Genomic DNA, 27243 nt, shown 5'->3' on the forward strand with positions numbered 1-27243 from the left:
ATAACCCTGAGCATGAATATTCATAACACATTTCTTGCTCATGTTCTAATTAAAACATACTAATAGAATAAGATGTAGCTGTCAGACAGTAATTTTTTTTTCCTCACGGTTTTCCTGCCACAGCCAAGAAGAGCTGATAGACAAGAGCTGTCCTAAGCTTCAGCAGGGATAAAAATAATTTAACCACATTTAGGCTCAGAAAAAGCATCCTTAGTGCAGCAATGAGCCCCAGTAAAGGCTATGGACAAGTGTCCAGTGACACAGAGCCATGACAGCTGTTCCCATCCAGGAGGAACGGAACCACTTTGGACACACAGCTCCGACAAGAAAGCACAGGAGAGTGACAGGAAAGGGGACCTGTTTTACCTAAAGGAGGACAGATTTATTTCAGATACTGGGAGGAAATTCTCCCCTGGCAGGGTGGGCAGGCCCTGGCACAGGGTGCCCAGAGCAGCTGTGGCTGCCCCTGGATCCCTGGCAGTGCCCAAGGCCAGGCTGGACAGGGCTGGGAGCAGCCTGGGACAGTGGGAGGTGTCCCTGCCATGGCAGGGGTGGCACTGGATGGGCTTTGGGGTCCCTCCACCTCAAACTATTCCAGGGTTCCATGTAAAAGCATTAAAAGGGGGGAGGGTTTTGTGACCTATCCCAAATCCTACATCCTTCCAGCTCAGTTCCCAGCCTGTGCCTTCCAGCTGCCCTGGAGAGGCTGCCCTGGTTTCAACAACGAGATCCCCCAATCCCACCTGGGCAGAGGTGCTGGTCCTTGAGCCCTGAGCTCTGAACCCCAGTCTGAGCACAGCACTTGGAGATGCTGTGGGAGGGAATGTGGCTCTGGAGGCAGCTCTGACCACCTGGACACAGGCAAGGACCCCACAACCTTTGTGTGAATGGAACAGGGTCAGGAGTTGGACTGGATGGTCCTTGTGTGACCCTCCCAGCTCAGGATATTCCAGGATTCTCTGAAAGGTCTTTTAGAACAAGCTCAGCTCTAACAATTGCCTTGCTCAAAGCAAAGCTCAAGGGGTGTGCAGCCATCTCTCTGGATCCAGAGGACATGCAGGGATGGAGAATGGCATGTTTTGCTCCTGAACCCTCTCAGATACCATTTGTAAAGCAAATACAGAGTTTTTGCTCCTAAATCCTGTACCAAGAGGTACCCTGAGGAGAACATGCAGTGCTGGAAAGCTGCAGTGCTGCAGGCTCAAATCCTGGAATGGTTGGGTGGGAAGGGACCTCAAAGCCCACCCAGAACCACCCCTGCCATGGCCAGGGACACCTTCCACTGTCCCCAGCCCCATCCAGCCTGGCCTTGGGCACTGCCAGGGATCCAGGGGCAGCCACAGCTGCTCTGGGCACCCTGTGCCAGGGCCTGCCCACCCTCCCAGGGAGGAATTTCTGGGATTTCTTCTTGTGACTCAAAATGTCTCAAAGGCACCTTGTTTTCACTTGTCAGGAGGAGCAGGCAGCGAGGGACCCTCCCAGCAGCCCCAGGGGTGACACTGGGGGACACTGCTGGGGTCTGTGTGCTCCTGGAGCTGTGACTGAGCCAGGCTCAGCCTCTCCCTCCCCCTGGCCTCCACAATCTGCCCTCTGTAATCTGATTCCAGCAAAACCACTGGGCCAGGCTTGCTTTTTTGTTTTGTTTTGTTTTTAAATTCTATTAAAAATATTTAGGCCAAATCCCTCCTGTGGCTGGAGGAGGTTTGGAAGCAGCTGTGGCTGCCATGAAGGTGCATCTTCCATCCTCAAGAGAGACCACACAATGCCCATGGTGGGGATTTGAGGGCCAGGAGGGAAATTCCAGCTCTGCAGCCACAGCAGTGCCTGAGGGTTGGAGCAGGACAAGGATGTGGTGGCAGCTGGGAGTAAAAAGCCCATAGCCAGCAGCTTTTCCAGCTCATGGAATACTCAGATCCATGGAATGGTTTGGGTTGGAAGGAGCCTTAAAGACCACCTAGCTCCAAACACCCTGCCATGGTTACTGAAGGCAGAGAAGCCCTACTCCCCACCTGCCTCCCTCAGGGCTGGGACAGCACAAGCCACCACAGACAGGGCCACCGGTGCCACTGTAATTTGATTTGAAGCAGAGGTGACAGAAGGCTGCTTGATAAACACTTCCAAATTAAGCAGCTTTGTGTGCTAATCGCTCTGGCAATCAGCCCCACAGCAAAATCTCTGCTAAAAGGGATTGGAAATCAATAAAATTAGTTGACTAGTAATTAGCTTTAGTCTCAGGAAAACCAGCAAAGTTGTTTTTCCTGAGGAGAGTTTGCTCCACTCGGTGAGGAACAACCCAGCCTGGCACCCCCCAGGAACAGCTCTGAGGTGCTGGCACAGCCCCTGCGAGGGAGAAGGGGATGCTGGAAGCAGCTCCCAGAATTCCTGTTTATTTACCAGCCCCATCCACCCCAAATAGGAAAAAACAGCTGTGAGTGGAAGGCAGCCGGGAGCTGTTTACAGGACGTCGATTGTAGAGGGGACCATACAATTTGTTCACTTCCTTTTCCCGGTGCACGACAAAACAATTAAAATAAAAATAAGGGGGGGCTGGATAAAAAAAAACCCACCCTGAACACCTGGAGGGCAGCACGAGGTCCCTGGCAATGCCACCCTGGAGGGCTCCGCTCATGGGGCAGGTCAAGGGATGTTTTATCCCCTTCACTGCTGTGAAATGTGAGGTTGGACCAGAGCTGGCTGTTGGGACAGCGAGGCTCAGCTGTTCTGCTGCCCTGGAAGCGTCCTGGGCCAGCCTGGATGGGGCTTGGAGCAGCCTGGCACACTGGAAGGTGTCCCTGCCATGGCAGGGGCTGGAATGCACTGCCCCTTCCTGACCTGTCCAGGGGCACCAAACGGGCCAGGTGGCATTTCCCTCTGGGACAGGGGGCCAGGAAGGGCTGGAGCTGTGCCAGGGCTTGGCATGGAGCTCAGGGAAAGGTTCTTCCCCCCGAGGCTGCTGGGCACTGCCCAGGCTCCCCAGGGAATGGTGCCAAGGCTGCCAGAGCTGCAGGAGCTCTCAGGGCTGCTCAGGGTGGGGGTGTTGGGGTGGCTGTGCTGGGACAGACACTGATGATCCCCGAGGGTCCCTTCCAGCTCAGGACATTCCAGGATTCCATAAACAGATGCTCTGGCCCAGGAGAGCCCAGTGACATCATCCCCCGGAGCAGGCACCCCAGGGGGGACACACAGCACCCACATGAACCTCACAGATCCCTGCAGGATTTCTGGGGCAGATTCTGCCCCTTTATCTTTGTGATGATCAATCAGCCCAGCACCCAAACCATGGCAGGCCCATCCGCCCCACACACAGCCCTGATCCAGGGAAGCACCTGCTGCTGCCACCCCCTCCCCAAATGTGCACTCAGGGATAATTTTTGACTTCAAAAAGCTGATGCCACCACTTTGGTGATTGTTAATTCCTCTGCTCAGCATCTGCTCAGCATCTCCTGCACTGTATTCCAGTTCAGCAGTTTCTGCACACACAGATGGGGTTCAGGAAATGTTTGGGGCTGGGGAAAAATAGGAGAGAACCAGGGATGGAGTGGGGGAAAATTATCTATTCCCCATTGGCTTTCCATGAGGGATAACTATGGGGAAAAAGTGAACCTACACCAAAACCAAACAAAGACAGAAAGAGGAGAAAAGAGTCAAAGAAGCTCTTTAGCAGCTCCTGCTTTTTTTGAAGATGCTCTGGCATCACTGAACCTGCTCTCAAATGACAGGGCAGGCTCCATGGCAGCCCCTGGGCTGGTTTTGGGGGTGCTGGTGTGGCATCCCAGAAACAGAATCCTGGAATGTCCTGAGCCCCACAAGGATCACTAACTCCAACTCCTGTCCCTGCTCAGGACACCCCAACAATCCTACCATGTGCAAAACCAGTAATAATTACATGCAATAATAAATGTACAAACCAGTGCCCAGCACAGGGGTGAGGAAGTTTTGGAAAAACCAACAAAACCCAACCAGCAAATTTGGCCATCCCTCACTTTAGACATGAATCAAATTTGCAGATGTAAAGGAAGGTCCCCACTGCATTTCACAGAGTGATTTTATGGTAATCAAAATAAAAGCTTGACTTTATTTAAGTCATCATTAAGGAAATTAATGACTTGGGCCAGTCCAAGTCTCATCAAGGCCTTGCAAAATGACTGCAGAGGGTGCCCATGGTGGCACTGGGTCACAGCCACCATTCCCTGTGTCCAGAACATGGCCAAGGACCTGACTCAGGGTGCCAAGGTTCACCAGCAGGGAATTGTTGGGCTGTGCTCCTCCTGGAGAATGGGTCAGACTGGACAGGATTTGTTAAACTCAAAAAACAGGGGTGGGTGGGTGGGTGGGTGGATGGATGGATGGATGGATGGATGGATGGATGGATGGATGGATGGATGGATGGATGGATGGATGGATGGATGGATGGATGGATGGATGGGAGCAGCCCTGGGGGAAGGACCTGGGGTGTTGGTGGGTGAGAGGCTCAGCCTGCCCCAGCCATGGGCACTGACCCAGAAACCCCCCCTGTGCTGGGCTGAGCCCCCAGCCTGGGCAGCAGGGGAGGGGGGGATTCTGCCCCTCTGCCCCTGTGCTCAGGTGAGACCCCACCTGCAGAGCTGCCCCAGCCCTGGGCAACAGCAGCAGGAGGACGTGGAGCTGCTGGAGCCAGGCCAGAGGAGCCACGGAGATGCTGCAAGGGCTGGAGCCCCTCTGCTCTGGAGCCAGGCTGGCAGAGCTGGGGCTGCTCACCTGGGCAAGAGAAGGACACAGGGACACCTCAGAGCCCCTGGCAGGGCCTGGAGGGGCTCCAGGAGAGCTGGAGAGGGACTGGGGACAAGGATGGAGGGACAGGACACAGGGAATGGCTCCCACTGCCAGAGGGCAGGGCTGGATGGGATCTTGGGCAGGAATTGTTCCCTGGCAGGGTGGGCAGGCCCTGGCACAGGGTGCCCAGAGCAGCTGTGGCTGCCCCTGGATCCCTGGCAGTGCCCAAGGCCAGGCTGGACAGGGCTGGGAGCAGCCTGGGACAGTGGGAGGTGTCCCTGCCATGGCAGGGGTGGAATGGGATGGGTTTTGAGGTCCCTTCCAGCCCAAGCCATTCTGGGATTCTGTGATAAAAATTCAGTAAGAGAAGTGAAGGCAGAGAGGCTTTTGGGCCTCCCAGATGCAGGGAAGATCCTGCTCCCTTCAGCAGGAAAGCCCCGAGAGCAGCAGCCAGTCCCTCTCCCAGCCCCTGGGAGAGCCAGCAAGATGCCACACGGAGAAAGAAAACAAACCTGTGACGACAACCAGAGGGAAGAAAATAAACTTTAAAGCTCAAAACACTTCCCCCAGCTGTAAAAACAAAGGCCAGCAGTGACCAAACATGAGCACAAAGGAGAGGCAGGAGAAGGGGATGGAGGATAACACAGTCAGGGCTTTCTAAAGGTCATCAGCCTGCGGGACGAACCCACCGTGCCCCTTGTCCCCAGCCTCTTCAGGACAAACCTATCCCTGTCCCTCATCCCCAGCCTCCATCCAAGCCTGACAGCCCTGCAAGAAGCAGGATGTCAACGAGGGTCCAAGAGACAATAGTGCAGGGAAACAGACCAAGAATAACACTGGGCCAAGTCAGACCCAAAACAGGTGTCAGAGGAGTCGCTGTTCCTCACTGCCCCTCAGATCAGTTGAGTTCTGGAGAGGCAGCTCTGCTCCTGCCGTGCAATGGACACAGAGACCCAGGGTAAGATGACAGTGGGGACCACAGCCAGGCTGGCCAGCCCTGCACTGTGATAGGGTGACAGGGACCAGAGAGGCTGGGAGGGCACAAGCTCTGAAAGCAGCTCCTCCACAAGGAGGTGGCCAGACCCAAACCTGCGGTACCCCCTTTACCACAGGTGTCGCACAGCACAATGTCTGTCATTGCAGAATCATGGAGAGGTTTGGGTTGGAAGGGAGGCTAAAGATCATCCAGTGCCACCCCCTGCCTTGGCAGGGACACCTCCCACTGTCCCAGGCTGCTCCCAGCCCTGTCCAGCCTGGCCTTGGGCACTGCCAGGGATCCAGGGGCAGCCACAGCTGCTCTGGGCACCCTGTGCCAGGGCCTGCCCACCCTGCCAGGGAACAATTCCTGCCCAAGATCCCATCCAGCCCTGCCCTCTGGCACTGGCAGCCATTCCCTGTGTCCTGTCTCTCCATCCTTGTCCCCAGTCCCTCTCCAGCTCTCCTGGAGCCCCTCCAGGCCCTGCCAGGGGCTCTGAGGTGTCCCTGGAGCCTTCTCCTGTCCAGGTGAGCAGCCCCAGCTCTGCCAGCCTGGCTCCAGAGCAGAGGGGCTCCAGCCCTGGCAGCATCTCCGTGGCTCCTCTGGCCTGGCTCCAGCAGCTCCACGTCCTCCTGCTGTTGTTGCCCAGGGCTGGGGCAGCTCTGCAGGTGGGGTCTCACCTGAGCACAGGGGCAGAGGGGCAGAATCCCCCCCTCCCCTGCTGCCCAGGCCGGGGGCTCAGCCCAGCACAGGGGGGGTTTCTGGGTCAGTGCCCATGGCTGGGGCAGGCTGAGCCTCTCACCCACCAACACCCCAGGTCCTTCCCTCCAGGGCTGCTCCTGATCCATTCTCCCATAAACACACAGACAGCCCCATGGAGAATCTTCCTCATTTCTGCCTCACACGCACTCAATAACATCAACACATTTGCTATCACAAAACAATTGAAATTCAGGAGATATGGGGTAATTCCCAAAGCCAGGGGTTATATTCCATTAAACAGCAAGCTTCAGGGAGAAGGCTGAGTGTAAATCCACATCCTGGTTTTTCCAGGTCATTTATTGTACACAGAGTTGCACACTCATGGCAGGGCAGACACTGCACACTCACACATGGATTGCTGTCCAAAGAGACAAAACTCATTCTGCTGAGTGAACAAGGGAAATCAGCAGCCTGAAGGCAGCGAGGACTGAAACACACTGAGTCCCCTGGGACACTCCCAGTGACCTCTCATGTTCCTCCAGCCATGGGGTGTTTTGCACACCCCCACAGATGCACAGAGGAGCTGCAACACCCCCACTTACTCCACTTAGCAGCAGCCACCTCTACTTCCGCTGTGATTTGCATCTTTCCAAGTATTGTTTAATTTGCAATGTAAAATCGAATTACAGCCACAGAGATGCAACCGGAATACCGGGGAACAGAAATCTTCTCCCACTTGGTTTCCATTACTCACCAAGAAGACAAATGGGGACAGAAGCTTGTTTACTTACAAGTGACCAGAAAAACCCCCAGAAGTTTGCTAGAGAGGCATTTGAGATCAAACAGGCAGGCAGTGCCAGCCGTGTGTACGTGAGCCCTCCCAGCCCTGCACTGCTGCAGCCCCACAGGTAGGGAGGCCAGGGGCTGTTAAAAATTAGACAAATTAAGGATGGCTTCCAAATAATGTGGAAATTACGCGGGGAAGTGGCCAAACACACGTACACCCCACCAGGGTGGCCTTGGCAGTTTGTTTGTGAGCCTCCTCTCAGCGGGGAGAGCGACGGTGGGGAATGACTTGTGCACTAATGCACGAGTCCCCGTGAGCTTCCTCGGGGAAAACAGACCCCAGAGGGTGAGGGAGACAGCCAGGGGTGGTTATTCCAACCCAGGGGCTGTGATCCTGTGATCCTGGGGGGTGCTGAGCCTCTGTGGATGCCCCCAGGGCGCAGGATGCGGCCGCGGCCCCGAGAGCCAGCACTGGCCCAGACGATGATTCAGCCCACAGGAAGGATCATCTCAGAAGAATTGCTGGACACAATGAGGAAAACTTTCCCAAACAAAGCGTTCTCAGCACCACCTGCCTCCCTCCCTCAGCCCGGCTCCTGCTCGCGAGTAACCTCGAGCCTCTGGTCACCACAACAAAAGTTGGTGTTTTTGTTTTCCCCTTTCCCGAGGTGAGCGTTCCTGGGGCACAGTGGGCTCAGGATTCCATCCTGGCCCCCAAGAGCAACACAGAATCTGCCAACAAAGCCCCTGGCCTTGTCCAGTTACAGCCAGCAACCTCAGGGCTGCAAACTTCAGGAGCTGGAGAACCCAAAATATACGAGCCAGGCTTCCTAAGGAATCCCTAAAGTAAATCCATGGGTCAGAGCACACCAGGTGCAGAGTTTTGGGGATAACTGCATGTACAGCCAAGGAGTTCTCCCTCCCAGAGAGCAGCTCTTACAGAATCTGGTCCATGTGACATCACACAGGGAGGTATTTACCTGAAGAACAATTTAAAGGCAGATGTGACCTATTTAGAGCTCTGCCAAATATTTCTGTAATTGAATAGACCATTGATTATTTAAATAGCATTTAAAAGGGCTGAATTCAATCCACTTGCTCCTACAAAGCACCATTTCCATGAAGAACTCTTTTCCCCCCTCTTTAAACATAAACACTTCAAGATGTTCACTTGTCCCTTGCCCTGAAAGGATCTACATCTTTGTATAACCATACCCCATGCCCTAAATTCCTCTTGTAGCCCTAAAGCCAAAAGGACAAGACACAGGAAGAGTTTACCTGAAGACAAATCCCAACCCATCAGCTTTAAGGCTACCAAGGCCTATGGTGTGTACGGGGCAGGGCCACCAGCCCCCATGACCTTGGCAGGAGTCACTGATGCATGGCACTGTGGGTTTAGGTTGCCAATCAGCCCTCCAGACCTTGCCTGCCACACACTGCACAGGGGACACCAAAAAGTTGCTCCAGCCCCTTGTGCCCTCATCCCCTTGTCCCTAAATCCAGCTCCACCACGCATCTCCAAGCAGTGCCCAAACACTGGTGGGGGGATTCAGGCACGGAGCTGGTGGGGAGGAAGGTTTTATAAGTGTCCATGTGTCACCTGAGATGTAGAGAAGTGCTTGGGGCAGCCCCAGAGGGAGGACAGGACAGAGCCAAGGGCAGCCTAGATCCAGCCTGTGTGTGATGGATCCTGGTGGCACCAGCTCTGGCTGGCACCTGCCACCCTCAGCAGGCGCTGCCGGGCTCCTCCTGCCCTACGGGGCCAGGGAGAGCAGGGCTGGAGGAGCAAAGGGAGCCCCCCCTCACCATCCCTGCAGGCTGGGCACCGACTGCCCCTGGGCAAACGGTGCCATGGGTGAGGTGCCAGTAGATGGCACTCAATAAGTAGCACGGATCCTGCTCTTTCCCAGGACTAACCAGCAACTTTCTCCTGCCTGCACATTTCAAACCATTTCCTGGGTGCAGCTTTGGCAGTCAACAGCAGCTGGCAGGAGCTGGTGTTCCTTGGTCTCATCCCTTGTGCTGGGCAACAAAAAATGCCCTGAAAAATCCCTACTGCCCAGCCCCTTGGAAGCCCCAGAGATGTCAGGAAAGCAGATTCCATGATTTTTATTGACATCTCTCACGTTACCCTGGGCACATAGTGATCACTGTTTGGGTTGTGGATAGTTGACCCAGGGAAGGGGGAAGGCAGTTTCCTCTCCCTGCTCCACAGCCAGCGTGGCAAACCCACAGCAGCATCAGCCTGGCCTCACAGCCCATCCCAGCCCCTCCAGGGCTCTCTGCTGCTCAGAACGAGCTGGAGACAAAAAGACACCCATTAGATTATCTTGTCTGTGTCTCTTCTACATGAGCCTTCGATTTCTGGTGCTTTTGTCAAGCCAAGCACTAACACTCCTTATCAGGAATCCTAATACAACTGTCTAGGAAAATTGACCATTAACAAGCTCCTCTGATATTTTGCTCAAAGATTGCTTTCTTTTAACTATCAGAAGCTTAAAGAAATGTTTTCCTACATGAACAAAAAGAGCTGCAGCAGTTAAAAACCTGGAACTGCAGTTTGCTGGGATGGTGAGAGCTGAGATCACCACTGTGGATGAGAAGCTGCTGTTTTGAAGGAAAGTGGCTGCATTTTGCAAATGCAAGTTTGAAACAAAAAAAAATTAAAAATTATATGTATAAAAATGAGAATGGGAAAAAAAAAGCACGCCATTCTCAGACCAGTGCTTCAAGGAAAACAAAGACCAAAGTCATCCCCAAATCCCTGGACTGCCTCCAGCATGTGAGCTCTGCTGGCAGCTCCCACCTCTGCTCCGGGGACACCCAGGGCCATGCTGGCCCCAACAAAGCTCCCTCCAGATGCTCACTGCACCAGTTTCCTGAGTGGCTCAGGGCACGGCAGCACTGCTGCTGTGGGAGGAAAGGGCCCTTCCCACCCTGCATTTCTCTTGAGTGAGTTCTGGGCTTGCTGGACTTTCCAGGGGCTGCTGAACACGTAAGGCAGCAGGAAACCCAAAGAAAATCAGTTCCCCATTTGCAGCACAACGTGCCCCAGAAGCCCCCAAGATGGGGCAGGCCAGGATGGACGGGAAGAGGAAGATCTCAGCTGGCAGCTGGTTTGCAAAACCACAGCCCCACACCTTATTCTCTCAGAGCCCCAGCGCTGGTGCCACCATGGCACAGGGAGCAGGGACAGGCTGGCGGAAATGAACTGCCGGGTTGCTCCCACCAGAGCCCTCATCTCCCAACAGAATCAAGGGGAAACAAGCTGTTATCAATCTCTCTGGTGCCCAGGATCCTCCACACTCTGGGCTGTTCACCCAGCTTCTGCCCACACTGCTGTGGTCAGGGCGAGGAGCCCACACCAACCTCTGCTCATCTCGGGCACAGAGCTTGAACTCTCTCAGAGAGTCTCACAATTGTTTGGGTTGGAAGGGACCTTAAAGCTCATCTTGTTCCACCCCTTGGTCCCTACCCATGAGTGGGGACACCTTTCACTATCCCAGGGTGCTCATGGGAACCTGCTCCTGGGCTTGCATAGCTCTGTCCACCCTGCAATCCCCCCTGATTTTGTAGCATCCCAAAGCCTCAGCTGCTCCCTGGCACCCCAGAGAGCCCAGTCTGCACCCAGGATGCTGCCTCACCTACACACAAGCCATGTTTATTTAAAACTCAGAGGTGCAGATTTCCCAAGGTGTCCCTGTACCCCACCTCAGTTCAAAGCAGGCACCACATGCAGCAGCGATTCAGACTAAATGGTTCCTCTTAAGTTACAACTCCACACACAGAAAACTCCAATCAAAGCCAGACCACCTCCAGGAAGCAGTCCCTTATTTGATTCGTATCTAAAACCACCTGAAATAAAAACCACCCCACAAACCCCTTGTAGGGCAAAGAAACCCCACACCCAGGCCGTGTCCCCACAGCAATTAACAATACAACAATTAACAATACAGCAATTAACAATACAGCAATTAACTATACAGCAATTAACTGTGCCAGCGATGGGCTCACGGGGTGGGGCACATGGGTGACCCTACACAGGACACCCTCAGCTGGCACCTGAACCTGGTACTGTGTCCCCAACCTACAGACCCCTCTCCTCCTGCAGCCCTGCCCTCGTCACCCACCGCTGTAACAGCTTTAGGGGACTTGGGCACACACAGAGGGGAGGCAGCAGACAAAGCTGAGCTGTTCCTGCTCCCAAAAAGGGTTGGGTGTCATCAAGCAGCTTTAAAGCTCTCAGTTCCTGCCCAACAGCACCAAAAAATACCCAGACCGCGAGGAAGATCCCTGCACAATTCCAGCTGCCCCTCCACAGCCCACCCAATCCCTCGAGAGTCCAACTCCCAACTGACCCACTACAAACCACCCCTTCCCACTCCATCCTTCCAGCCTTTACCCAGACACCCTGCCAGCTGTGTGGCAGGAGCACGTACCCCTGGCCAGCTTGTTCTGGGCTGCCATGTCCCCGCGCCGCCGGCAGTCAGGAGCCCAGCCCCGGCAGGGAGGAGCAGCTCCCGGTGCCGCTGTCCTGTCCTGCCCACCACCGCCTGCCTTTGTCTGGGGACTGCAGAGAGCTCACTGCTGGGACAGGCAGAGCAGGGAAAGGAAAGTTAATGACGTTTAGGGGGTGGATCAGGTTTACCAGGGTGTTTATGAAGCGCTGTCTGGAGAGCAAAGAGCAAATGGACAGCATCTCTTCCAGAGGAGGATTGTTCCTAGGGAGCCCTGGAAAAAAAATCACCCAAGTGCTTCAGTCTTCTCTGATCCACTTATGAGGGTGGGCAGGCCCTGGCACAGGGTGCCCAGAGCAGCTGTGGCTGCTCCTGGATCCCTGGCAGTGTCCAAAGCCAGGTTGGACAGGGCTGGGAGCAGCCTGGGACAGTGGGAGGTGTCCCTGCCATGGCAGGAGTGGCACTGCATGATCCCTAAGGTCTCTTCCAGCCCAAAGCACTCTGTGATCCCATAATGTTCTCGTTATCTCCTTGCCAGGAGCCCTTTAAAGGCCAGGTCTAAAAGCACCAGTGCTGCAGCTGGAGCAGTTTTTGCCCTCTCACAAAAGCCACCTCCGCCCAACCCTACACAGCTCTGCCACGGTGATCCAGGGACTCCTTTGGCACAACTCTGGGCACTGGTTATTGTTTGGCTTTCCTTTATCTGCAAATCTCAAAGCATTTTGTAAATGTTAAACCTTGAAGCCTCTCCAGGGAACAAAACTCTTTCTGCTATTGTACAGATGGAGAGACTTGCCCAAAAATGAGGGCAGAGCTAAGGGAGGCAGCAGAGCCCAGAGCTGAGCCAGTTCAGCTTTTTATTGGCACAAAGTACAGTGGCACACATTATCTCTGGAAGAGCTGCATGGACAAACACAGCTCCTGGGAGAAGCACTCATTCTCCAGGTGGGAAAGCCTGCCATGCTGGAGCACCCAAAAATTTATTTACAACTGGTGCTCCAAACCACAACGTCTCACCCATCTTTCAGTTTTCTTTTTTTGGGTTAAAAAAAAAAAAAAAGGCAAAAAAAACCAACTCAAAAAAAACCCCAGTTCTATAGTTTCAGCTTTTTAGAAAATTATTTAAAGAATACAGAACAAAAAACCACAATGATTTTAAAAATACAAAGCAAGCTGGGGGAGAAGGGCTCTTCTCTATTTCTGAGCTGACCCAGGAGTGCTGGGCAGGGCAGGGAGCTGGGGGAGATGCTCCTGCCTGGCTCTCAGGTCCTGCTGGCCATGGGGGCTGTAGGGAGCTCCCCATCTTTTCACCCAGCTTTATTTCCCATGCATTTCAATTTAAAGGAACCTGAGGGCCAGCAGGAATTGGGAATTCAGTGCCACCCAGTACTTTGCCCAGTGCTGCAGGGAAACCCTGCAGTGAGCCAGATGGGATGAACTGTACCAGCCTTCACCTGGGACATCACTCAGTGCCTGTAAGCTCCAGTTCAGGGAGAAACCCCAAATCACTGAGTGTCTGGGATGGGAAGGAGCCAGCACAAGGGTGCCCTGGCAGCTGGAAAACCTCACAGGAATGAAGACAAGCAGCAGGAGGAGCAGCCCAGCACAGGCACCCTCTGGGATGCACAAACCTGCTCTGCTCGGGCTGCAAGGGTGTCAGGAGCAGCTCCCACAGGAAGCAAGTGAAGGGCCAGGCCTAAGGAACCTCCAGTGGTGACTAAAACAGCAACCAAAGAGAACCCCAGAAGTTTGCTGTGAACTCATGATTCCAGACATCACATCCCTGAGATGCCTCAATTCCCAGACCCTTCTCAGAGCATCATCTCTCCCCCAAGCCCAGCATCTCAGGTGACAGACACTCCTCCAGTTTCTGACCTACACCTGGTGGTCTGTGCACAGGAAACCTGGAAGAGCAAAACTGGCCATGAGGAAGGCATGGAGAGACAGGACACAGGGAATGGCTCCCAGTGCCAGAGGGTAGGGCTGGATGGGATCTTGGGCAGGAATTGTTCCCTGGCAGGGTGGGCAGGCCCTGGCACAGGGTGCCCAGAGCAGCTGTGGCTGCCCCTGGATCCCTGGCAGTGCCCAAGGCCAGGCTGGACAGGGCTGGGAGCAGCCTGGGACAGTGGGAGGTGTCCCTGCCATGGCAGGGGTGGCACTGGATGAGCTTTGAGGTCCCTTTCATCCAAACCAGTCTGGAATTCTGTGAAGAGCATGTAAAAACCCCACAGGACAGAATTCAGGACTCATTTTCCACTCCAAGCTTCTCATATCCAAGTGGTGTTTCCAGCATGACAGAACTCCACTTGGATCAACCTCACGCTTCCCTGCAGAGCCAGGCAGTTCCTGGAAAGTCAGCACAGGGACAGCAACACCTCAGTGCCATGAGCCCTGCAAAGAGGGAGCACCAGAACTGCCAGCCTCTTCCAGGGCTCCCCTGCAGCTTGGGAAGGAGCCGGGGCTGGAGGGGACAGGAGGCAGCTCCTGGTGACCCATGGGGAGAGGCCGGGCAGAGACCTCCAGGCACCTCAGCCAGAAACAGCAGCTTAACATTCAACAAGCCCCAGGTTCTGAGTTCTCAACTGATGGAAACTGAAAGGACCTGAGCAGGGGCTCTGCTGCCCCCAAAGCAGCCCAGGCTCCTTCCCCTTCAGCTGTTTCACCCCCGGTCGCTTCTGCAGCCGCCCTGTCCTCAGAGGCTGCTCCTTACATCACAGCCAGGCTGCAGATAGTGAAGGAAGCACAGCTGGGACGGGCACCACTGAGCCTCCACACTTGGTCAAAAGGGAATTGGATTCCACCAAACCCAAATCTGGAGTCTCAGGCGTGAGGGTCAAGCAAGAAGGTGCAAAGTGGAGCGGTTTGGGTGAGGAGAAGCTGTGGATGGCAGCCTTGGGGCACTGGGGGTGCTCCCCAAGGAAGCTCAACATGCAGGACCCCCCCCCAAAGGTTCAGATCAGCTCAGCTGGCCAAACCCACCCTGCCCTTTCTCTCCATCCTGCACCGTCACTCCCCACTGATTTCCATGGAAGTGCTTAATTAATTAATTAAAGTGGTGATGGCTGCTGGACTTCATGATACCAACAGTGAATCAGGTGGGTGGGCAAAGAGAAGGGGGAGAAGAATGAGGAGAGCTCCAGGGCTTGGGGCAAACACTGCCCAGATGGGATCACTGCCACTGGGAGAGCAGCCACACACTGAGGACAGGGCTCAGAACCCACTCCTTCCATGCCCACCCCCGCCACATGCCCAAGGCTGGCTGTGCCAGGATGGAGATGGCTTTTGCTCTGCACGTCCCTGGGCTCAGGGGATACCTTTGGAATGTCCCAAGTGACCCTTCAGAGAGGCAAAGACAACAAGGCTGACCCAGAGCTCAACAGTGGCATCCCAGACCAGACCAACCCTGCTCCTGGGATGCACCTCCCATCCCAAAGCATCCACAGGGTACAGAGGTGACAGTCCTCCCAATAATGGCACAGCCAGAGCCTCCTGCCTCAGTCAGTGCCCAGCACCTATGGGGCCAGAGAGCCTCTCATGCCATGGGAAGGTGCCCCAGCCCTCCTGGGGCACAGCCCCCAGCCTTTCCTGGGAGAGATTTTAGAGTTAAAGCAACACCGGTAGTGGGATTGTCAGCAGCACAAATGCACAATCAGGAGGGGAAGATGTGGGGGGAAAGCATCCAACTGGCAAATATAATACTTGGAAGGAAAAGTAGATTTTTAAAAAAATAAAAAATGAGGGGGTGGCAAAAAAAAAAATCTCAGGAAGTCATCTAGTCATTCCTGCTCTTTGCAGAAACAATAGACTCGGGATGCTGGCTAAGTTATAAATAATCCTGCTGGCTACACAACACAAATCCAAGACAGGAGCAGGGTAACTATCAGCTCCATGGAAAGTGAGTCACTACCTTCTTACAGCATTCCCAAAAAGGGAAAACACCATGGCCCCATTCCTGCTCTGCTCCACTGGCCAGGACCCCATCCCGAGGGCAGGAGCAGCTCGGTGACACAAGGTGGTGACACAAGGTGGTGACACAACATGTGACACCCTGAGCCACAGCAAGCTCCAGCAGCAATGAGGCTGAGCCCAGAACAGGGCAGGACACACAACCTGATGCTCACAGAATCACAGAATCCTGGAATCCCCTGAGTGGGAAGGGACCCTCAGGGATCATCCAGGCATTAAGCAGGAGATCCCAACACCCCCACCCTGAGCAGCCCTGAGAGCTCCTGCAGCTCTGGCAGCCTTGGCACCATTCCCTGGGGAGCCTGGGCAGTGCCCAGCAGCCTCGGGGGGAAGAACCTTTCCCTGAGCTCCATGCCAAGCCCTGGCACAGCTCCAGCCCTTCCTGGCCCCCTGTCCCTGTCCCAGAGCAGAGCTCAGCCCCTGCCCCTGTGCCTGCCCTGGGCAGGAGCTGCAGCCCCCGAGGAGCCTCCCCTCAGTCTCCTGTGCTCCAGCTGAACCAGCCAAGTGGCCTCAGCTGCTCCTCAGCCCCTTCCCCAGCTCCGTGTCCCTCCTTTGGGCACTCTCCACCAGCTCTGGATCCTTCTGACACTGCGGGATCAGTGGCAAGAAAACTCAAATTGGGGAAAATAATGGGAAGCCACCAACTCCACAACATCCTTCTCTTTTTAGAAAGGAAGTTGCCATTGTGAGATGCTTTGGCTGAGCTGTTTTACAGATCTCTCTATGAACCTGAGAGCAAGCACAGAGGTGAGCAAAGCCATCATGCCTCAAGATGCTGGTGGAGCTGCCCCAGGAAGGGCGGGTGTGCCAGGGCCTCTGCCCCAAGCACAGCCCTGCTGGAGGGACACTGCTCCTCTGGCCTGGCAGCTCTCAGGGCAAAGGAAAGATGCATCTTTTTGGGCACCCAGAACATCTTTGTCACTTCTCTGTGTTTGTGGCCGACCAGGACACGGAGCACAAAGTGCAGCCCCCAGGACCAGGGTGTCCCTGCTTGGCCACAGCCCCCAGGAGCCCTTATGTCAAGAGCAGAATATGGAATCAAGGAATGGTTTGGGTGGAAAGAGACCTCAAAGCCCACCTCATTCCACCCCTTCCACTACCCAGTGTGCTCCAAGCCCTGTCCAACCTAGTCTTGGAAACTTCTAGGGATGGACAGCCCCCAAGCTTTCTGAGTTACTGATAAAGGGAAAGGGCTTCCCAACTGGGGACTTGGAAGTGACATAAGTTCTCCATTCTTAAAAAAAAAAAAAAAAGCTTCCTGACTTGTTATTCCATTACCCAAATCTGGAAATGTAATCATATTAGTTCAGCTGCATTAACACAACAAAAAAAAAAAAAAACCAACAAAAACTGTCTTAAAAATTGAATTGATCTCCAAGGAGTGAAGAGAAAGGAGAACAAAAGTCAGAAACCCAAAGCAAGCAGCTCCCCCTGTGAGTACCATGGCCAGCCCGACACCCAAGATACTGTCTGACAACAGATTCATGGAGGATGTGAAATAATCAGGATGTGATGTGATTTTTAAGAGCTCTTTTTGCCAGGTAGGTGAGGTAAAAGGTCAGTAAGAGCCATGTGAGCACACCCAGCTCAGCAACGTAACGCTGAGTTTGTCACAGAGCTTAACTCAGCTTAAACAGACCTCAGCCAAGGGGAAAAATCCAGCCTCGAGCCAAGTGGGAAGTCCAGGCAGCTCTGAGGGACTGTGGGGATGTGCAGAGTTGGCTCAGCAATCCTTGGGCTCCCAAAGCCTTCAGCAGCCCCAGCAGCAGCAAAGCCCTGCCCTGATCTCGGGTACCTGGGGAGCACTGCCCGAACCACAGCCCAGTGTGGGAAGGGGCTCGGAGCAGCCACTGCTCCAACTGAAGGGAAAAACCAAAAAGCCTCAATCCCCAGCCTGGGGCTGCAGCCAGGGCCCTTGCAGGGAGCAGCAGGAGCAACGTGAGGGGCTCCTGCACAAACCCACCCAATGGGCTGGGAAAATGTACTGAAGCCACCTGGTTTGGGTTGGAAGGGACCTCAAAGCCCTTAAAGCCCATCTCATCCCAGCTCCTGCCATGGCAGGGACACCTCCCACTGTCCCAGGTGCTCCCAGCCCTGTCCAGCCTGGCCTTGGGCACTGCCAGGGATCCAGGGGCAGCCACAGCTGCTCTGGGCACCCTGTGCCAGGGCCTGCCCACCCTGCCAGGGAACAATTCCTGCCCAAGATCCCATCCAGCCCTGCCCTCTGGCACTGGCAGCCATTCCCTGTGTCCTGTCCCTCCAGGCCTTGTCCCCAGTCCCTCTCCAGCTCTCCTGGAGCCCCTTCAGGCCCTGCCAGGGGCTCTGAGGTGTCCCTGTGTCCTTCTCTTGTCCAGGTGAGCAGCCCCAGCTGTGCCAGCCTGGCTCCAGAGCAGAGGGGCTCCAGCCCTTGCAGCATCTCCGTGGCTCCTCTGGCCTGGCTCCAGCAGCTCCACGTCCTCCTGCTGCTGTTGCCCAGGGCTGGGGCAGCTCTGCAGGTGGGGTCTCACCTGAGCACAGGGGCAGAATCCCCCCCTCCCCTGCTGCCCAGGCTGGGGGCTCAGCCCAGGACAAGCCAGGAGTGGAGTTGTCACAAAAACCAAGTTGCTAAGAGTAAATCTAATCCCTCTCCCTCGTGGGGCTGGAGCTCCAGCACCTCACGGGCCTTGCAATGATGACCCAGCCAGACAGATCCAGTTTGGGAGGAAAGGTGTGAACACTTTGAACCATGGGACAAGAAATGAAGGAACCCTGCTTTAAAATTTTTTCTTCAAAATGAAAAAAAGAAAACCAACCAACCATATGTGATGGGGAGGCACATCCACCTTCCCACAGCTTTTTGGGCCATTCATTATTTGGATAAAATCCAGTTTCACATTGAAATTCAGCTGGACTTTCAAATGCAAATCCGAGGAGGAGAGCAACATATGGTAGAGGTTAGTGCTTATTTTTCCTAATTAGATGGCAAACTGCTGCTTTGTATAACAATGTTAACAGGGCAGGAGGAGCCTTTGCAAGGGAGACCACATCACTGCAGAATAAAATGTCCCAGAAAGCAGAAGGGGCCCAGGCCACCCCCGCTCTCAGGGAAGGTCACGCACTCACCACCACCAAGATGGGTTTTGTCACTTGTCAAAAGTGAGATTTGTCCCCCCAGCTTGGCAAGGAAGAGGCAGAAAGGTAAGAGAGGGAGTTGGAAACAGCAGTGACCCCAAGACTTGTCCTGAAGGACTTTGGCTTCTTCCAGGTCAGGTTGTCCCCGGGTGCCACACACACACATCTGGGAGGGCTTTTGGAGGAGGAAAATGTCACCAACTCCTCACCCCAGGGGCCAGGGATGGAGCAATGACGGGCAGAAGATGCTTCAGAACTCCCTGACAAGGGGAGGAACAGCTCTGCTTTGAGCAGTGCCCAGCAAACCAGCAAACCTGTCCCAGGAGAGGCAGGTGCCACCACCAGAGGTGACCCCAGAGCTTGCTGGCCACAGCCAGTGCCCACCCACTGTCCTGGAAGGTTATTCCCAGCTAGGACAAGTCAAGGCTTATAGATGACTGTCCCTTGCCCTCCCTGGTCCCAAAAAAGCCACCTCCTCATGTCCCTGTGTGCTGGAGGCTGCCCTCCTTCCCAGCCTTGGCCCCAGAGGCTCTGATCCAAAGCTCATTTATTTATTTTCAGTCCCTGTCTAACCAGGCAAACTCCCCTGCTAGAAAAAGCTTATGCCACATTAACTTCACCTCCTTCTTACTCCTGACGCAATCCCCAGCTAAATTTAGAGGAAGACATTGCCTGAGGTCACTTTGGAGGTGGGGATGTGCTTCCCAGGTTTCACAGGCAGATGGACAGTGTTTTTTAGATTTTTCTCCCTGCTGGCTTTGGAGCTGGGCCTACCTGGTGAGTTAATTGAAAAATTCAGGATTAAAAAATGAGGGCAGATGTCCTGGACTGCCTCTTTCCCTTCTTTACTGGGGGAGTGAGGCACTGGAGGCAACTTCTCACCAAAAACGTTAATCAGGGCAGGGAGAAGAGCATCCAAACAGCCACTGCAGAAACTCTCAAAAGCTGAACCAAGAAATCTCCTCTCATGGCTCAGATTTTCCCTTTCTGATGTTTGTTCAGACGTACTTCCACCCTGCAAGACAGGGACAGACAGACCAGGATCCCTGCAACCCATTGGCAAAACCCCCACCCTCCATCCTCCCCCAAACCTGAGGCAAATCCCTGTTTGGATGGCAAGGACAGAATGGCCACAGTGGCTGCTCCTGGGGACACACACCAGGGGACACTGCCACCAGTTTGAATCCTGCCCAGGAGTTGCATCTTCTGGCAGAAAACCCCAAACAGTGCCACACCTGTGGACACAATGACATCTTTGCTGTGATGGGGGAGTTGGCCTGGTCCCCACTGGGGAGCATTATGGGGGTTCTGTCCTCTGTCTGTCCCCCAGATGGGCTCTCTGCTGTCAAACAGCCCCGTTTTGGGGCCACGAGAGCTCAGTGCCTGGCTTGCCTCAGGTGATCCCTGATCCTCAGCCGTGCTCCCAGGCCCCTGTACAATTACACATTCAGCACCACAATGTATTTCAAACTGTATTTCATGCCTCATTTGGCAACAAAATTAATTAAACTCTAAGTCACCACTGAAGGAGTGCAGCACCTCTTCCCTCCGTGGGTGTATAACTCAATTTGTTTAAGCTAATGTGCTAATCAAAGCTTGCCAGGTACTTGGGGACCTCCTGGCAGAGGGGGCTCTGAAGTGTGCACACGATGGGCTCTGCCTGGGGGGGAGCAGGGACTGTCCAAGCACAGGGAAAGCCATCAGCCTCTGAAAGAGCTCAGATTTCCTAAAATACAAGCCCTCCTCCACCAGCACCAGGCACCTGCACTGAGACCAACTCATCATCCCAGGGCTTTGAGGGTGTGGGAGCTGCCCACTAGCTGGAAATTACAGAATCCCAGAATATCCTGAGTGGGAAGGGACCCTCAGGGATCATCAGTGCAGCCCCTGTCCCTGCACAGGCACCCCAACACCCCCACCCTGAGCAGCCCTGAGAGCTCCTGCAGCTCTGGCAGCCTTGGCACCATTCCCTGGGGAGCCTGGGCAGTGCCCAGCAGCCTCGGGGGGAAGAACCTTTCCCTGAGCTCCATGCCAAGCCCTGGCACAGCTCCAGCCCTTCCTGGCCCCCTGTCCCTGTCCCAGAGCAGAGCTCAGCCCCTGCCCCTATGCCTCCCCTGGGGAGAAGGGGCACCCAGAGGATCACTGCCATCCTGCCTTCCCAGGCTAATCAGATTGAGGCTGCTGCACAGATCCAGCTGAGCTTGGGATATGCCAGGGAAACCATGGCACCCATCCCTGGCACTGCCCAGGTCCCTTGTCCTGGCCACACAGGGACTGGTGGGCAATTCAGTGCCCCCACTCCCAGCTGTTGGAGGTGCTGGGAGAGGGCAGGATACCCCAGCCCAGACAGATGGGGACCCAACAGGCAGAGAGAACCATAGAGTGATTAGAGTTGGAAAGGACCTTAAAGCTCATTCCCACCCCCTGCCATGGCAGGGACACCTCCCACTGTCCCAGGCTGCTCCCAGCCCTGGCCAGCCTGGCCTTGGGCACTGCCAGGGATCCAGGGGCAGCCCCAGCTGCTCTGGGCACCCTGTGCCAGGGCCTGCCCACCCTGCCAGGGAACAATTCCTGCCCAAGATCCCATCCAGCCCTGCCCTCTGCCACTGGCAGCCATTCCCTGTGTCCTGTCCCTCCAGGCCTTGTCCCCAGTCCCTCTCCAGCTCTCCTGGAACCCCTTCAGGCCCTGCCAGGGGCTCTGAGCTCTCCCTGGAGCCTTTTCTTGTCCAGGTGAGCAGCCCCAGCTCTGCCAGCCTGGCTCCAGAGCAGAGGGGCTCCAGCCCTTGGAGTATCTCCGTGGCCTCCTCTCCACGGGGTGGGTGGGCAAACTTTGTGACATCTCTGAGACAGCTCTATTGTCCCTACATCCAGCACTGGCTCCCTCTGGGCTCCCTCCCTACCCATGATGGAAATGGCCTGGGTGAATCCCTCCATCCTGCACCCAGAGCAGGGAGCACAGGCTGGGCAGGAGTGAAGAGGATCTTCTCCAGGCCACCAAGACAACAGAGACAACAGTCAGGTATTTACTGGGGAATGTAGTGCCAGGTGAGAGATAAGGCCCTCCAGAGTAACAAAATATCACTTTGCATGAAATCCACCTCCTGAAGACACCCATTTGTTGCCTCTAATTAAAAATCCTACTAATAATTGCAGTTTGAGTGTCACTGCACACAACCATTAACAATGGAGATGCACCAGGCTGCGGAGCTGGTCACACGTGGGACACGTGCTGCAGCAGGGCACCCCACAGGGCATGAGGAATTGCAAATTGGCAGCAGCCAGGTCCAGCAGTAACACTTGCCAGACCTGCTGGGCCCCTTCCAAAGCCATCTCTCCCCTTTGGAAAGGGCACAAGGAGCGTGGAGGCCTGGAGCTGGAAGGCTGAGGCAAGGTGCGCTGCTCAGGCAGCCCCAGGTTGGGGCAGGATTGGAGGTGAGCTCAGACAGAGCTGCACCAAACCCCAGAGTCCTGTCCCCCATGAGACCATCTAAGAGCTCAGAATGGAGATGAGAGTCCTGAGGAACAGGGCAGGGACAGAGGGAATTCACAGAACCCCAGAATGGTTTGGATTAGAAGAGACCTTAAAACCCATCCAGTTCCACCCCTGCCATGGCAGGGACACCTTCCACTACCCCAGGGTGCTCCAAGCCCCTTCCAGCCTGGCCTTGGGCACTGCCAGGGATCCAGGGGCAGCCACAGCTTCACACCTTCACAGGGCAGAATTTCTTCCCAATATCTAAGCTGAACTTACTCTCTTTACTTACTAATTGCTGCCCACCAGGACCTCTTGTTAAAGACAGGGCAGTGCTGGAGCTTGTACCTGCTCTTTTAGAGGATGCACACAAGCCCAGCTTCCCCTCAGCCCCTCAGATTTTTACACAAGACACACTGATCCCACCAGAACTGCCTCATCCATGGGAGGAAAGAGCTCTGCTGGGAAGAGAGCCCTGCACTGTCTCAGCAATTCTGGCAAAGTTAAAACTGTGCTTAAACAAGGTCTGTGGCAAACTGGCAGTTTCTAAACAAAAGCTGTCACTTATCTCAGTACAGCTTTGGCTCTGGCACATCCATTCTCTATACTCTTTCCCAGTTAAAGATCTTAAACCCAGACAGGAGAATTCTTCTCAAGGTGGGAGATGAACAAAAAAAACCCCAAAAGAACCCCCCAAAACCTTCCCTTGAAAACATGTACCCTTCACCCCTCAAGTTAAACACACACTACGACAGGGACTAGGTTGTATTTGCCTCTCCCCAGCTGCTAGAGGAGCCCTGAGTTGCTGCCTGAGCATCCCCACAGCACTGTCACCACGTTCCTGGTCTTCCCAGACTCGCTCCTTGTGTGTCCATTAGAAACCAGCTGTCTTCTGGCAGGACAGGACACCCTTACTCCCAGTAATAAAATAAAATTCAAGGGGAAGCAATTAATTGCAAGAAAGAGAGAGCCCTTCATATTTCAAGCCAGGTTGGACAAGGCTTGGAGCAGCCTGGGATAGTGGAAGGTGCCCCTGCCCATGGCAGGAGATGGAATGAGATCGGTCCAAATCATTCTGGGTTTGTGTTTCAACGTCACTGCAAAAGCACAGGAGAAGCCTCTGAGCAGGTGGGGAATCCCTGGGAGCAGAAACATGCACCCCAGGACAGGAGGATCAGAGATGGGGTGTGACCCTGGATCAAGGCACACAGGTGTGAAGACCTTCCCCTGCCATTTGTTGCCCCAAACATGTTGTTTCCTGTTGACCTGCACTCCCTGGCCCCAGCTTTTGGGCCCTCCAACTCTTTTCCTCCAGAGCTTGCTTTCCATATCCTGGTAAATGGGATGTGCCCCACAGGAAAAACAGAGCAGAAAAGGGAGAGGGAGGAGAACAGGAGCTTCCCAAGGGCAAAGACAAAACCCAAGCAGAAAGCCCGACTGGCACAGAGGACATGAACTCACTGAGAGTGCCCAGGCTTTGCTAGCAGCACACAGGTGTGTCCCTGCCATAGCTGGAGAATCCTCCTGCATCCCAGGATTGGGCTCTGCCAGCAGCAGCAATGGAAAGGCTCCAGCACTGTGGAGAGCAGGGGGTGGCAGGGACTGTACTTGGAGGAATGAGACCGCTTGGCTTTGCAAGGTGGACGTGCCCATGGCAAGGATTTTCCGTGAAATCCCAGAATGGTTTTTGGGTTGGAAGAGACCTTAAAGCTCTTCTCCTTCCAAACACCTGCTGTGGTCAGGTTCACCTTCCGCTGTCCCAGGCTGCTCCCAGCCCTGTCCAGCCTGGCCTTGGGCACTGCCAGGGATCCAGGGGCAGCCACAGCTGCTCTGGGCACCCTGTGCCAGGGCCTGCCACCCTGCCAGGCAACAATTCCTGCCCAAGATCCCATCCAGCCCTGCCCTCTGGCACTGGCAGCCATTCCCTGTGTCCTGTCCCTCCATCCTTGTCCCCAGTCCCTCTCCAGCTCTCCTGGAGCCCCTTCAGGCCCTGGCAGGGGCTCTGAGCTCTCCCTGGATCATTCTGTTCTCCAGGTGAACACTCCCAGCTCTCCTTTGATTTCAGTTGATAATGGCTAAACAATAACATTTACTCGGAAACAAATGGTCACACCAACAGCCTGGCAAGTGAATTTTCCTGCTTTGCCTTTTTCTGTTGTGGTGGCTTTGTGTTTGGTGTGTTTGGTGACAGTTTGCACGGGCACGCCACAAAAACATGCAGCCCGGATCCCAAACTCGAACGGGAAGTGCCAGTTCTAAATATCAAGTCCCATATTGCACACCTCATGTCTGCCTTTCATCATCCATCAAAATAGCAAGCGGAGCCCAGCACTCCCACTTCAGCATAAGCAAAACATGTGGGAACTCGAGGCAGTTAGTAGGAAAACGTGATACAGCCTTGCTAATAAAAGCTCCTGCTTTCCTCACTATGGAAAACAGTTGCAAATGGGTTTCTGCAGCCTGGGACTCGACTGCTGACAGCACGGTGACAGAATCGCTGCGCTTGGCTCTTCCCAGCCCTGCCTGCTGTGGTGTCCCAGCAAATCACCCAGCTCCAGGGGCAGAGGGGAGCCCAGCACCATCCTGCTGTACCAGACCCTGCCCATCCCACTCGGCACTTCCCAAAGCAGGGCTGCCTGCACACTCTAAATAATTAAACCTTCAAACAGCTCCCCCATAGCACCAATTAAAGAGACAACCCCAGCTTTCAGAGAATTTATGACTCTTGGTGCTGTTGCCACAGGTATCCAAGTTTGTGCGTTGTTTAAAGAGAGTTTCAAAGGGGATCCGGGCTCGCCTCCCTCCAGGGAGAATCCATTTGCTTTGTTCACCAGACTATAACTTAAAATTTGTTACATGCACCAGCTTGTAAGCCTTTGAAAAACTCCCTGCTCCACCAGCTTCAAATGGACTTGATGAACTTCCCCTGATCAAAGCAATTCCCTCACAGGGAGCCTCAGCTCACAAGCAAGGAAGCACCCAATGAATTTTGGGGGTGGGAATCACAGCATTGGCCAGGAGGGGACTCTCCCTCCCAAACCCACCTGAGAGCCCAAGCAAAGAGCCCAACCCACTTTGGAACAAAGCATAAAGAAAAAGGCATTAATGCTGAATTCGCTTATTGAAAAGGGGAGGAAAAGAAAAAAAAAAATAACAGAGGTTTTTCTTGCTGAGAGCAGAATAATTTGTCAGCAGGAGACCCCATGGCTCCGGTCCCATCAGGACCCAGTCCTGGCACCCCACAGCATTTGGGATTGTAAGGGAGATGGTTGCACACCCTCCACACTACCACAGGTGGAAGTGCTGCTTGTGTGCTGCTCCAGGAGATGTTTTACTTCACACACAACCACATGCCTTGCCTTTATTTCCCTGCTGTGCAGAGCCCAAACCCCTTCGCTGGAGCAAAGGTGCAGCCGGCACGCACCAACCCGGCCGAAAACTCAGCAGCCACGAGGCCACAGCACAACTCTGCTGCCTCCGGCCACTCCCACTGCCTCGATGTCAATTAAAATGGTCATTTCCATGTGAAATTCAGCCCCAGTGGTTTCCTGCTTGAGGCAGGGCTCGATGAAGCACTGGGAGGGAGCTTGCTGCAGCTCAGATTAGTCATTTATGAACTATGATACGACAGGGGACACGCTTAGAGATGTTTTGCTACTGCAAGTAACAAACACACTTTGGGGAGGGGAAGGTGAACCCCTTTGAGGAGCAGGACAACAGGCATGGGCTAAATAAAACCCCAGCAGAAAAGAGCCCATGCTGGAAAACACTGGTTGCAGCTCCCAGCCCCAGGAAGACCAACTTCCCGCGGTGACCTATATGTGCTATAAATGCTGCAGCCATGGGCTGGGTGACGTCAGCTCCATCCTTGTGGCAATTGTTGGGTCTCTCCTTGCCAAGAAAAGGCAAAGCGGAGGTGCTGAATTGTCCATGCGGCGGGGGAGCGAAACCAGTTCCTCCCCGGAGCATTTGAGGACAGAAATGAGGGAAACAGTGGCAGGGCTTAAAATAAAAGCAGGAGGCAAATAGGAAAGCAAAGGGATGTCAAAGCTGGACGGTTTGCATGAACACTTTGAATTTTTTTGGCCTCAGGGAGAAAAAGGGGTTCCCTTGGTAAAGAGGCCACCAGCAGCTTGGGCAGGGCAGTTATTAGAAACATGGAATTGTTAAAGTGGGAAAAGATCTTTAGGATGTTCAAGTGCAACTGTCAGCCCAGCACCATGTTCACCACTAAAGCATGTCCTCAAGTGCCACATCAACACCTGTTCTGAACACTTCCAGAGATGGTGATTCCATGCCTGCTCTGGGCAGCCAATGGTTAACAACACTTGTGGTAAAGAAATTTTGAATTTGAAAAGGATTTGAATTTGGGACAATTTTATCACTGGGACTGCCTGTTTCAAATTCTTCCGTTCCTTTATTTACCAGCTGGGCTTTGGAAGCAAAAATCTCATTTTGGCCAGGACTGATCAGTCAGTGCTTTGCTCCCTTCCCTCCTTCCCTCCTCACTTCCCTGGGGAGGAAACAGCCTGGAGATAACAGCTCTTTTGGAGGGGAAAAAGAATAAAAGCTGCACACTGCCCCAGCATTTCCACAAGGAGATGGGAAGAGGGAGATCATGAATTCCCATGTCCAACCCAATTACACCAACCCAGTGACTGGCTCCCATCCTGGGGGAAGGATAAAACACCAATATTTCTTGGCACACGAGACAGCATCAGTTTGTTATCTTGAGGTTACCACAACAAGCCCAAATAAAGAGATCCTGGCGCTGTGGTGCAAAGCACCAAGCTAAGACTCAGACAAATCAGTGTCTGCTTCTTCTTTGCAGGCAGAGGGGAAATGCTGCACTGCCTTCACTGCTGGTCCAGGCCCCAGACTGAGAAGTACTTGGAACACATGTGGTACAATAAAGAAGAAGCCCAGGCCTCCCTGTGTGGCAAGATCTAGGGTGATCACCTCCAGGTCCAGATTATGGTGTGGCTGTGAGGTGCTCTGCTCCCCCTGCAAGTCCAGATCCC

General features: G+C 54.2%; 1 protein-coding gene across 11 annotated transcripts in view; it reads right to left on the reverse strand.

The window, feature by feature from the left end:
• TCF3 (transcription factor 3) overlaps positions 1 to 27243 on the reverse strand; it is a 77741-nt gene that overhangs the window by 38931 nt on the left and 11567 nt on the right. For 2 of the 11 annotated variants that reach the window (XM_084221142.1, XM_084221141.1), the window contains exon 1: positions 11656 to 11760. The exons of the other annotated variants lie outside the window; for them this stretch is intronic. In XM_084221142.1, the coding sequence (XP_084077268.1) occupies positions 11656 to 11683 (28 nt within the window). In that variant the 5' untranslated portion in view covers positions 11684 to 11760. Of the gene's footprint in view, positions 1 to 11655; positions 11761 to 27243 lie in introns of those variants that run through there. 11 annotated transcript variants of the gene reach the window in all.

This window comes from Fringilla coelebs (assembly GCF_963513975.1).
Source record: "Fringilla coelebs genome assembly, chromosome: 24".
Taxonomy (NCBI): Eukaryota; Metazoa; Chordata; class Aves; order Passeriformes; family Fringillidae; genus Fringilla; species Fringilla coelebs.